The 12,730-nt window shown below is 39.6% G+C and overlaps 2 protein-coding genes, 1 non-coding gene and 1 pseudogene across 3 annotated transcripts; 3 read left to right on the forward strand and 1 right to left on the reverse strand.

The window, feature by feature from the left end:
- Nucleotides 1-1,180: 1,180 nt before the first annotated feature.
- On the forward strand, nt 1,181-2,658 carry LOC125216929 (uncharacterized). Its single transcript, XM_048118721.1, has 3 exons — nt 1,181-1,698; nt 1,991-2,050; nt 2,181-2,658. Exons 1-3 carry the CDS (start codon nt 1,207-1,209, stop codon nt 2,427-2,429), a joined length of 801 nt encoding a protein of 266 aa, XP_047974678.1. The 5' UTR covers nt 1,181-1,206; the 3' UTR covers nt 2,430-2,658.
- A 1,074-nt stretch (nt 2,659-3,732) lies between these two features.
- On the forward strand, nt 3,733-5,039 carry LOC125216241 (uncharacterized). Its single transcript, XM_048117900.2, has one exon. The coding sequence runs from the start codon at nt 3,876-3,878 to the stop codon at nt 4,950-4,952; it is 1,077 nt and encodes a 358-aa protein (XP_047973857.1). The 5' UTR covers nt 3,733-3,875; the 3' UTR covers nt 4,953-5,039.
- Nucleotides 5,040-11,101: 6,062 nt separating this feature from the next.
- On the forward strand, nt 11,102-12,229 carry LOC148930434 (uncharacterized; annotated as a pseudogene).
- Nucleotides 12,230-12,579: 350 nt separating this feature from the next.
- On the reverse strand, nt 12,580-12,651 carry TRNAD-GUC (transfer RNA aspartic acid (anticodon GUC)). Its single transcript has one exon. It is a non-coding gene; the product is annotated as a tRNA-Asp (tRNA).
- Between the last annotated feature and the right edge of the window lie 79 nt (nt 12,652-12,730).

The raw sequence follows: 12,730 nt of genomic DNA on the forward strand, positions 1-12,730 counted from the left end.
GTGTTAGTTGTGCAGAATTTGTTGTAACTTGTAACACTACAATTTTGACATATTTGTTTGATCAGTTCCATAAAAATTATTCTGGTTCACGGGACCTACCATAGTATTTATGTCTCAACTTCACCACTTGTAAATAACTCTAGTGGAGTATTTTTTTTATTAATCACGTTATATATATATCAACATGTTTAACCTTATACACCTAACTATATTAGATAATTAAAAAAGTACGGTAGCAAGTAAACTTTATATTTATTATATACACTATGGAGTATTGAAATAGATTATGCCAAGTTCACAAGTTGGCCTAGTGTATTTCCTAGCTAGTTGAATTTCATAATATTAATTAATTAATTGTTAGAACTTACTTAAAACTTAACACTCGAAAGTTATTTATTTTCGATTTAAACGTATACGTTTTAATTTGGCAACAACCCTAAATGAATTTAAATACTCCATATTTTTTTTTTACTTTTATCTTCAATTTTATTTTCGTGTGTTTCATTTTTTCCATTGAATACTGTATTAGTATATGGTACACAATCTGAAATAAGAAAAAAAGTACCTAAAGTCATACTAATATGTATATATCTAAAAAGAAGGCAAGAATGATTTTAATATATAAAATGCGTAAAGATAAAATTTGTAATATGTATGTGGAGATTGTTACTTATAAGAACTACATATTTTTTTTTATAAAAAAAAGGCATGATAACACAATATCAAACGTACAAATCAATCAAATTGTCGCAAAATCAATTGCACGGACCCATTTTCCCTACCAAGCTACTATATTTTTTTATAATTAAACTCATCGAATATTTGATAATTCAATGTCTGCCTCTGTCCGGGACGATGAAACAAAAAATATAGCTAGAACGAAGTTAATTAAAGATGGACCTTTAATTATGAGGATGTTACTTAATCTAAATGTCAGTGTTGAAAAATCAAGTGGTGTCGATAAGGCATGCGTGAGTAGTAGTACCAAATTATAACAAACCATCAAATGGCAACAACAAAAAAAATACTACTACCACTTTTTCTTAATTTCATTATCAGCATTTATAGAAAGACTTATAGATACTTGGCTAGTTGTATCAAGTCTTCGCCAACTCACACAGCTGATCATGTATAAATTGTTCCCACATTAACATAGTTCTTATATAGAACGACAGAAAATTTTAAAATAGAAAAAAAAATAAAAAAATGGATGAAGTTAGAAAAGTTGCAAAGGCGTACTACAATGGAGCAGAAGCAGCCGAGAAAAAACTAGCTCGGCAATTTTTCCAATCACTCGACACAAACGCCGACGGAAAAGTAAGCCGGCGTGAGTACGAGAAGGCGGTGGGGAACTCCTCTTCCTTCACTGACAACGACTTCTTCTTGAAGCTCGACGCTGACGGCAACAAAACCCTCGATTTCGAAGAAGTCTTGGCTCTTTATTACCTGGAAAAGGTCTCGATTCCGAGGTGCAGAGCTTGCGAATCTCTTCTCTTAGATTCGTATTTCTCGTGCTTGCCCTGTCAGGCCGACGTCTCTTACTACCTCTGCTGCGACTGCTATGGCCGAGGAAACTTCAAACACCATCACCCCTCCCACAAGTTTATCGACACAAGGGCCATGCTTAAGCTGCTCGATCAAATCTTGAAGCAGTCACAGATTACTAACCATCAAACGGATGAGTTTGATCTCATGCAGGTAATTCTCACTTTGAGTCGTATTCCTTTTTTGTTTATCCCAAGGCAGGTGAGACATTTCCCTTTTTGGTAAAAACTTTATTTCGTCTCTTATTTTATTTTCTCTCCTACTTCAATCTTAAACACATCAATTTCATAAATCTCGTGTCAATCCAAATTATACTGTTAACTCTAAGGAAAGTGAGTTAGATATCTTTATATTTTAATAGACTAATCTTAGCAATAACAGTGACTCACTTTATTAATAAATCTATCCTTTTAATTTAAATCTAGAATACTTTTCACCAATGCAGAAAACCAAAAATGTTAAAGCGGGAGAAAAGCAATCAGACTCTCAGCAATCAAGTAACATGGTAAGCTTTGTGCTTGTTTGTTACGATAGTGTTCCATTTAATGGAATAAATTTTGACTACAAAAGTGTAATTAATGTGCACATGTATATCAATGATCAATAATTTTTGTTTATGTTATGAATAATTTCAGGAAACAATAGTTAAATCTCTTGAAGCAATGGATAAAGCAGCTTCCATTGGATGTTCTGTAGTTTCCGCTGGTGCTATGGTAGCAACCGCTGCTAGTGCAATGGGTGCTACAGCTACCATTGGAAATGCTGCAGTTTCCGCTGGAGCTGCGATAACAACTGCTGCTGGTGCACTGGGTGCGGGAGCTACCATTGGAAATGTAGCAACCACTGCAGCCATAGCGGTTGCTGCTACTTGCCGTATCATGTAGATTGTATAACTTTTTCTGTTTTATATATTACCCAATATTTTTCTCTTTACGAATTGATAATAATATGATTTGGGAGCTCTTATTTCCATGTTTTATGATCACGTCTTTATTTTTGAGTTGTATTTGAGTTGCCATGTTATGCAATGTTAATTTCTGGATTTTGTAATTTTACTTATGTACGTTGTATATTTTTCAAAAGTTAATTTGATTTATATATGATGTGGTGTGATATACGGAGTATTTGTATTATCAAAGGGTGTAAATGGAAAATACTTGTCAAAGGTTATATGAGTTTTTCACTTGTGCCATTTATGTCTCTTTGCGCATCAAATCCTCAAATTTTTTACTCATTTTGTCACAGTGTGATACATTTTTTTTTCATATATTTTAAAAAAATAATAATAAAAGAAAAATAAAGTAAGTAAAAAGACAATATAAACGATGCAAAAATTTATATTTATAACAATCATAATGCCATAATGGTAACTCTTCCATTAATGTTGTCCACAAATTATTATATGCATAAATTCATATTATCATTTATTCTTCAATTAATGATGTCATTTAATGGATGTCAATCGGGTCGGCTCATCGGGTTTTGGCAACCCTGTCGGGTTGCGGGTCAATCGTGTGCAAGCTAATTGAATTGTGATTTCTTTCGGGTTATAAAAGTTTAGCCCTAACCCTAAAAACTTGTGTTTCGGGCTAGCCCATCGGGTTAACCTGGTTGTTACCAATAATATTAACATGCTATCAATTTAATAAATAATGATGAAAATTAGTTATATTCATATGTAAAATATTTAGTTATGATAAATTTGATATATATGCTTGATACTCAATCATAAACATGATCAAATACTGATATTTGAGATATTTCGTGAAGAATTTTAAGCATGATTTAGAAATTTTCAGTGAATTTGAAGTTTTTAATTAATTAATTTAATTATATATTAATAAAAATTCAATATATGATTTGGATATTTAATATAAATTGAAAGTTACTTTTTTAGTTTTATATACTATAAAATTAATCAATGAAGTGTCGAATTAGAAGTCAAAAAATAGAATAATGGAAATTTTATCGGATTTTCAGGCCAGTCCATCGGGTTTTTGGGTCTGGCTCTAACGGGTTGCAGGTTAATGGGGTGCAGGCTAATTTTGATTTTATCTGGCTGAAAATTTCCAACCCTAATCCTATAAATTTGGCGGAATATCGGGCCAGCTGACGGGTTGCGGGTTTAAAAAAGTAATGTATATAAAGGTGTGTTACCCTAGTTTTTTATTACTACATATATTTTGAAACTTAAGTAGAAAACGCTGAGACACAGCAGCCTCTTCTCTTCCGGTTCTCCGGCGACAACACCGAACCGCTGCCCACCTCCCTCAAATCAACATAATCCCGAGTGTTTCACGGTAAGCTGTTTTAAGCTTTCACACTTAAAAATGTCTCTTATCAAACCTGTGGACGATTTGGAAGAGTATTTCTGCAATTCACTCAAACATCTAGACTTAGGGCCTACTTTTGACCTCCGCATCATTAATCATGTCGGTTTTGAGATGGATCACATCATCAACAAAATTCGTGCTAATGCTATAAAGGCATGTAGAACAGAGAGCGATCTCACTCTCGACATGTTTCACTGCGTCGTAGTTGGTTTATTGAAGGGAAACATAAGAAACGACCAGATCCAAAGGCTTACGAAGAGTAGCGCTGATCGAATTCTCGAATTGATTAGGGTTTACGAAATTCCTGTTAGGAGGAATTCGAATCACAGGGTCAGCTCTTCCAGCGATACTCTCACCTTTGTTCGCTCCATCACTTGTTTCCCTCGCCTTGCTAGTAATATCCTTCACAGTTGCCCTAATTTGGTTACCGATTTCCGTGGCTCTACGATGAGAACTTCTGAATTGCCTGCTTGTATGAAGCACTCTGGTTTTGCTGGTTTAATTCCGAGGAATTGCAATGATTTGGTTAAATTTGTGCTTGAATCGGCTCACATTGCTTACATGATCGATTTTGGTCGAATCATAAACCCTAGGGGGTTTGAATCTGTGATGAAATCGTATGAAAAGCAGGGGAAAATCAGTGAGATGGCGATGAGAAATAGTCGACCGGCTGATGATGAACGAGTTGCTTATCTTTGGTCCGTTGGCTTGTTTGATGTGGCAACTTTCAAAACTGTTGTCTCTGTTGCTAATGAGCTTATGAGAGAGATAAATGGTGACAGGATTAGTGAAGATCATGTCGACGCCGCACTTCTCTATGTTTTCCTGGCAAGGGAGAAGGAAGTCTCACCGCCGCCCTCTTTAGTGAACCTGAGTTTGGATTCGGATTTGGATTCCCTGTTCTATTGTTTCCATAGCTCGGATGTGGTTTCCTTGTTAACTGCTTATGGCAGCTCTTCTCCCCCTTGTCGGGCAGATGTTGGCGCCATAGCGAAAGAGGATGTCATCCCCAGAGCGACTCTTAGGATGAACAAGAATGGGGATTTGCTTTCCTTGCTGAAGTTTGGACTTTGATTTTATTTATGTATACTTCAAGGATGTCATTATCTGAATTTGTCTTTTTGAATGCCTAGTCAAAGTTTGGCTTTAAGAATATCTTTATCTGAATTTGGCTTCAAGAATGTCTCAATTTGAGTTCTTTGTGATATCTGAATTTGTCTTTTTGAAATGCTAGTCAATGAATCTACTCTATGAACGTAGACAATGAAGTCTAGATCTTAATAAACTCATCAATCTGCGAACAAGAATAAATTAAATCGGTCATTTGATCACTTGTTGGCGAGATGTTTGTATAATTGGCATGATGCATGGAGTAATAATTACCACAAGCATTCATGACAATTTATTGTTTAACAAGAACATTGAAATCTAATAATCAAGCCCCAAACATTATTTTATTTCGTGTGCATTTATTGTTTTTTTTTTCTTTTTTGAGCCAAAGTATATAGTCGAATTAAACTTGAAATATTTAAAAAAGAAAACGCCGTTACCGGGGATCGAACCCCGGGTCACCCGGGTGACAGGCGGGATTACTTACCACTATACTACGACTACTTTTTGAATTTATAAGGAATATGTTTATATGTTTTTCTTTAAGCCATAGTATAGCGCCCGAATAAAATTTTGAACCTGAAATATTTTTTGTGATTAAATTTATTATTTTATATATATTTAAAAGAGAAACAACGTCACTTAATTTAAATTAGTAAGAATCAATTAGGGGTGGGTAGGTACGGCATACCTTACCGAAACCATCATGCCGTATACCATACATTTACCTTACCAAAGTTTTGGTATACCGAACTTCGCTATACGTTATTTTCGGTATGACGAATTTCCATACCGATACCGTACTTCATTCTCGGTATACCGTACCAAAGTTCGGTAAACCTTACTTTTGCGGTATACCTGAATTTCACCATCAATTAAAATAGAAAATTAGAGTTTTTAGAATATTATTTATAGTTTATAATTTTAAAAATAAATTAAATATAATTTATTCATAATTATATTTATATTTAACAATAGATTTTATAATTTAAAATTATATAAAATATATTTTATATATAATTGTGTTTATATTTTTGTGGTATATACCTTAGTTTACGGTATATACCTTAATTTACGGCATATACCGAATTTCGGTATGCAGCAGTATACCACGGTATTAGAAAATTCATACCGTTACCTTACCAAAATCTTTCGGTTAGGTATCAGTATCATACCGTACCGAAAGTCACGGTATACCGAAAATATGGTATTTTCGGTATTTTTTCGATTCGATAAGACCGGTATTTCGGTATTTCGATATTTTTCCCCAGCCCTAGAATCAATTATGTTAAACGACATACATTTCTTTTTTAGATATTCAATCTAATTGAAATATTTTTTAAAATAGAAATATTACTATCTTTATTTTATTTCTTCTCTATTATTTTACTCGCTCTCTACTTAATTTACAAAATAAAAATATTTAAAATTTCTTTTTAAATAGGAAATGTGTGATAGAAGATATAAAAGTAATTCGGGTATGTCGTTGCCAATTGACCCAAATTAAACTTCGTTGCCAATTGACCCAAATTAAACTTCTTTTAAGCAATAAAATTGTTTAAATAATTTGTAATTAGAAGGAGACAGAAGGCGTAAATAATTTGTAATTTAGGTAGTCATTGCCAATTGACCCAAATTAAAGGCTTCTCGAGCAATAAGAGCATCCACAGACCACAATGCCGGCTAACCAATCGGCTAGCCGATTTGCGTCGCTAGCCGGTCGGCTAGCCGAACCATTGCGATCGGCCAGCCCGAAATCGGCGTGGGCTAGCCGATTGGCTGGCGCTGGCCGATGCGTTGGCCGCCATTGTGGCATACCGATCGGCCAGCGATTGACCAGCGCCCTTTTTCGTTTTTTTTTAATTTTTGAAAACCTATATAAACGCGATTTTAATTTCATTTTCATTTGCACCACTTGTTTTAACGAGTTTTCTCTCTCTAAATTTCTGTACAAGAGCATCATCAAGCGATGGATCACAACAACGAGTCCAGTCCAGCGACGAGTGGATCTCAGACTCCCACGGTACCCGTGGGATCTGGATGGGGCCAGATGGGCCCAGGGTTTAACGTCCCTTGGAATCAGCTGATGGGGATGATGGCTGGAGCGGGGGGGGGGGGGGGGGGGGGGGGGAGGGGGTAAACCAGGGGGGATGCCGGGCGGCGGACAAGCCAGCGGCGGGGAGGTATGCCCCAAATGCTGCATCAGATGATGGGGATGATGCATGTCTTGTAGGGAGGGATGCAATCCGGTATGCATACCGGGATGCAGGGGTCACCGGGGGGAGGGGGACACGGTCTATCGTCCCTCTCTGGATTTTTTGACGACTTCGTCTCACACGTCCAAGTGGAGACGCAGTTCACTGAAGATGACCTTTTGTCATTGCATGACATGGGGATCGATCTCGGGGATCCGGATACTCCCGTTCCAGCGAGGCGGGCCGCGCCGAAGAAGAAGAAGACTAAGGGGAAGGCCAAGGCGGTCGGCGAGTCGTCGCAGTCCGATGTTGACGACACCCCCGCCCGGAGGAAGTGGACGGAGGATGAGTACGCCGGGGTGGCCAAGGCGTGGTTGACGGTGTGCGACGATCCGCTGGTTGCGAACAACCAGCGGGTCGTCAACATGTGGGCGAAGATTAGAGCAGCCTACAGGAGGAACTGCCTGCATGGGAAGGACTTCAGCGGGAGGAGTGCCGGAAGGGCTGGGAGCGCATCAGGGCCGCGGTTGGCCGATTTTCGGGGTTGTACGCCAACGCCCTCATCCAGCTGACTAGTGGGCAGAATGAGGAGGACGCTCGAAGGATAGCGGAGAGTCAGTTCCCCTTGCCGGGGAAGTATAAGGAGTTCCTCTTCTGGGAATGCTATGTGTTGCTGAAGGACTCCAAGAAGTTCCAGACGGGGTGCGACGCTGGGTGGCCGAAGAAGCAGAAGCTGAACTATTCCGGCGACTACAGCGGCAGCAGCGGCGGATCCCACGACCTCCCCCCGGATGCTGAGGAGTTTCCGGCCCCTCCATCCTTTGCTCGTCGCCCTCGCCCGGTTGGACAAAAGCGGGCGCAACAGGCAGCGAGGGGAGGATCCCCCCTATCGCCCCAGGAGGTCATCTCGGCACCCCCCACGCGAGTACACCTTCTTCTCGTGTCAAAAAACGCGGGAGCAGATGTACAAGGTCTTCCAAGATTGGGGGGCCGCCACTGACCCCACGGAGAAGATGTTTCTTCATTCGATACTCGAGAGCATGCGGGTTGATTTGGATGCCGCGAGGGCACAGATGGGGGGTTCCGACGTGGGCTCAGATACCCCGGGTGGCGGCGGCGCGGACGACGGTGGCGACGACGAGGACGACGATGAGGAGTAGAGAATGGCGGGGCTCGTGCGTGGAAGCCCTTTTTTTTAAAAAAAAAATCATGTATATTTTTTTTAATCTTTGTATTTTTTTTATGAAATGAATTAATTTTTCCCTATATGTGTCGTAAATTTAATTTCGTAATTTAATCGTAATTTTAATTCCGTAAATATAGTATTTTTTGAATTATTTTTATTGCGACTGACCTAAATCTGATGTGGCAGGTGGAATTTTAGTGCTGCTGAGATGAGATGGCAGGAAGAGAGAGTGGCTGGCCTAAAGCCACTGTGGATGTTCTAAAGGTACGAAGCATGAATAATTTAATCTAGCTTAGTAGTATAATGTGTTTGGTTTAAGCTTTTGAAACCCTAATTAGCGAAGGCTGAGCAACAGCGGCATTCCTTCTCCGGCGACATCACCCTTCCGACGGCAACTGCGAACACCGCCGGAAACTCTTTCCTCTTGTGATGTTGGCACAGTGTTTCAAGGTTAGGTGTTAGAAATTTGCAGAACCAATTTGAAAGCTCAACACTTGAAATGGCTACTAACTTTGCAACTTGGCTTAATTCTACTGACATTGCAATTATGATTGATTCACTCGAAAATACACTAGTCTCAGACTCAGTGGATGATACTGATTCTGATAGTCCCCCTTGGGAGCCTAATTCTGATAATTTCGACTTAAATGCCATCATTCACAAATTTAAGGCTAATGCTAGAAAGGCTAGAAGAACACGGAGTCAGCTGACTCACGACAAGCTTCACTGTGTCATGATTGGTTTATCCCATGGAAACATAAGATTTGACCAGCTTTTTAGGATTGTGCAAAGGGGCTCTGATAAAATTCGAGAGTTGATTCGGATTTATGATATACCTACTAAGAGGAATTCAACTGACAGGATCAAGCTTTCAAGAGATACTTTCACTTTCACTCGCTCCTTTGTTTGCTAGCAAGATACTTCACCGCCGTCCTAGTTTGGTTAAAGATTACCACGGTTCTGCTATCAGAACTCCTGAGTTGCCTGCTTGCATGAAGCACTCTGGTTTTGCTGCTTTGATACCGAGAAATTGCGATGATCTGGTTAAATCTGCACTTGTATCGGCTCACATTGCTTACATGATTGACTTGGGTCGAATCATGTACGGAGGATTTCAATCTGTGATGATATCATATGATAAGCAGAAGAAGATCAGTGAGATTACAATGGAAGAGGGTCGCATGGCTGATGACGGAAGAGCTGCTTATCTTCATTCTGCTGGCTTATTTGATATAGCAACTTTCAAAACTGTTGTCACTGTTGCTAATGAGCTTATGAGGGAAGTAAATGCTGACAAGATTTCTGAAGATGCTATCGAAGCCGCCCTTCTCTCTGTTGTTCAGACAATGCCGCCGCCTGATGGTGAGACGGGCAGCTCTTCTAAGGAAGTCATCCCTGGCGCCAACTCTGGTGAGACTGGCAGCTCTTCTAAGGAAGTCATCCCTGGCGCCAACTCTGGTGAGACTGGCAGCTCTTCTAAGGAAGTCATCCCCGGGGCCACCTCTGATGAGACTGGCAGCTCTTCTAAGGAAGTCTTTCCCGGCACCACCTCTGGTGAGACGTACCTGTCGCCCCTGAATCGAACTGAGGATTTGGTTTCCCTGTGCTCTTCTCTTGGCAGCAATTCTTCCCCTTGCGGTGCAGACGTAGGCGATACGACAGAGAAGGATGTCTTCCCCAGTGCCTCCTCTGGTGCAATGTCCCTGTGTGGCGTTGCTACTATGGAGAACTCCTCTGGTGAGCAGTCCCAGTAGCATCTTCCACAGAACCAAGGTGGGGATTTGGTTTCCTTATTGAAGTTTGGACTTTGATTTTTGTATGTAATGTTTTGGTTTTGAACCTTTGAGGGGCCACTCGGCATGTCCTTGGTTGTGGGTTTACTTTTTCATGTGTTCTGCTTTGTTCTCGGAAACAAGTCACTTTTGGGCTTGTTCTATGTAGTTATGTTAATAACCTGCTAATGATGGTTTTTGATATCTACATGTTGGAGAACCATTGAACCTCTTATGATCTATAGGTTGTTCTTAGAAAAAAAAAATACCCGGGTGACAGGCAGGATTACTTACGTTACCCTGGTTACTTGGTGGGACCATAAATGATTAAGTAAAAAGAATGAAAAAAAGATTATCACTTTTAACACTTTTTTACTTACTTTGTAGGCATTTTTTATTAGTTTATCCTTACCGGGACTCCTAAAGCAGGACGCCTGAAATTGATCAACCGGGATTCCTAAAGCGGGACGGAGGGAGTATTAAATACATAAAATAAGGTATTATTATAAAGATATTATGTTAAAAAATTATTTTCATATTTAAGTAAGTAAGAATAAATTATGTTCCACTCTGAGTGACAATTTAATTTTTTGAATATCATGCTTTAATTGACACAACTTTTCAAGTAGAAATTGTATTCTTTCTTTGTCGAAAAAGCATTTACAATCTCGTATATTTGGTTTGTATTTACGGAAACCCTTAAGGGGGTGTTCGGTTGACAAGACTAAATCTCATGATTAAATATGTATCATGTTTGGTTCATAAGATTGACCTCCTCAACTTAGTCTCATGACTATTAGTCATGACAAAACGCCACCTAATTTAATTATAGTGCCAAGTTGAACATCCTTCTCTGCCGGAAGCGCTTTCCTCGTCGACGCCTTTCTCTGTCTGCGTTTTAAGGTAAGCTGTTAGATATTGCTCCCTACAATCCACAAAATTGAAGGCTCAACACTTGAAATGGAGGCAATGGCTACTAGTAATTTGCTTGATTCACTAAAAATAGACGACTTCCTAACTTCAGTGGATGATACTGATAGTCTCCCTTGGGAGCCTAATTCTGATAATTTTGACTTAAATGCTATCCTTGACAAATTTGTTGCTAATGCCAACAAGGCAAGACGAACAACCCAGAGCCAGGTGGCTCTTGACATGTATCATTGTGTCAGTGTTGGTTTATCAACCAGCTTAATAGGATTGTGAAAAGCGGCTCTGATAGAATTCGAGAGTTGATTAGGATTTATGATATACCTACTAAGTGGAATTCAACTGACAGGATCAAGCTTTCAAAACATACTTTCACTTTTACTCGCTCCTTTGTATGATGCTTCATCGATCTCCTAGTTTGGTTAAAGATTACCATGGCTCTACTATGAGAACTCATGAGTTGCCTGCTTGCATGAAGCACTCTGGTTTTGCTGCTTTGATACCGAGAAATTGCGATGGTCTGGTTAAATCTGCACTTGTATCGGCTCACATTGCTTACATGATTGACTTGGGTCGAATCGTAAAATATGGAGGGCATCATATGATAAGCAGAAGAAAATCAGTGAGATTACGATGAAAGAGGGTCACACGGCCGATGATGTTAGAGCTGCTTATCTTCATTATTTTGGCTTGTTTGATATATCAACTTTCAAAACTGTTGTCTCAGTTGCTAATGACCTTATGAGGGAAGTAAATGCTGACAAGATTTCCGAAGATGCTATCGAAGCCGCCCTTCTTTCTGGTGAGATTGGCAGCTCTTTTAAGGAAGTCTTCCCTGGCGCCACCTCTGGTGAGACGTCCCTGTCGCCCCTGAATCAGATTGAGGATTTGGTTTCCATGTGGTCTTCTCTTGGCAGCAATTCTTCCCCTTGTGGTGCAGACCTAGTAGGCGATACGACTGAGAAGGATATCTTCCCCGGTGCAATGCCCCTGTGTGACGATGCTACTATAGAGAAGGAAGTCATCCCCAGCGCCTCCCCCGGTGCAAAGTCCCTGCACCAGGATGCTGCTGCGGAGATTGAGAAGGAAGTCTTCCCCAGCGCCTCCTATGGTGCGACCACCCCATCGCATGTTCCACAGAACCAGAATGGGGATTTTTGATTTTTGTATATAAGGTTTTGGGGATTGAGGATCCCTCCGCTTTTTCATGCTTCTGCTTTGTTCCAGGAAACAAGTCACTTTTGGGCTTGTTCTATGTAAATTATGTAAGAAATCTGCGACTCATGGTTTTTGAAGGACCAAAACCTCTTATCTATAGTTTGAGCATGAAAAGACATCACCTTAGTGATATGTATTGCAATTACTTATGTTTATCTAATGTTGATTCCTCCATATACTCATCATCTTCGATCTTGTACAAGATTGTGTTGTTAATTTGTCTACTTTTTCTTGTTCGAGTTCTCTAATTAAAGAAAATAATTGAAATTATAAAATTTGTAAAAAAAATCAAACGCCGTTGCCGGGGATCGAACCCGGGTCACCCGCGTGACAGGCGGGAATACTTACCACTATACTACAACGACTTGTTGAAATGATTTGGAGTAGCAATGTTTTTATTAATAATTTTAAATAGTCGTTACCAGTTAGCGCCAATATTCACTA

The sequence above is a fragment of the Salvia hispanica genome, chromosome 3, assembly GCF_029641045.1.
Source record: "Salvia hispanica isolate PSC_SH4W2 chromosome 3, Shi_PSC_v1, whole genome shotgun sequence".
NCBI lineage: Eukaryota > Viridiplantae > Streptophyta > Magnoliopsida > Lamiales > Lamiaceae > Salvia > Salvia hispanica.

What these genes read in the sequence shown, in the direction of transcription:
- LOC125216929 (XM_048118721.1), top strand. Translation starts at nt 1,207, where the DNA reads ATGGATGAAGTTAGAAAAGTTGCAAAGGCGTACTACAATGGAGCAGAA. An exon ending in ATGAGTTTGATCTCATGCAG is followed by an intron (nt 1,699 to 1,990) that starts GTAATTCTCACT and finishes TCACCAATGCAG; the next exon opens with AAAACCAAAAATGTTAAAGC. An exon ending in CTCAGCAATCAAGTAACATG is followed by an intron (nt 2,051 to 2,180) that starts GTAAGCTTTGTG and finishes GAATAATTTCAG; the next exon opens with GAAACAATAGTTAAATCTCT.
- LOC125216241 (XM_048117900.2), top strand. Translation starts at nt 3,876, where the DNA reads ATGTCTCTTATCAAACCTGTGGACGATTTGGAAGAGTATTTCTGCAAT.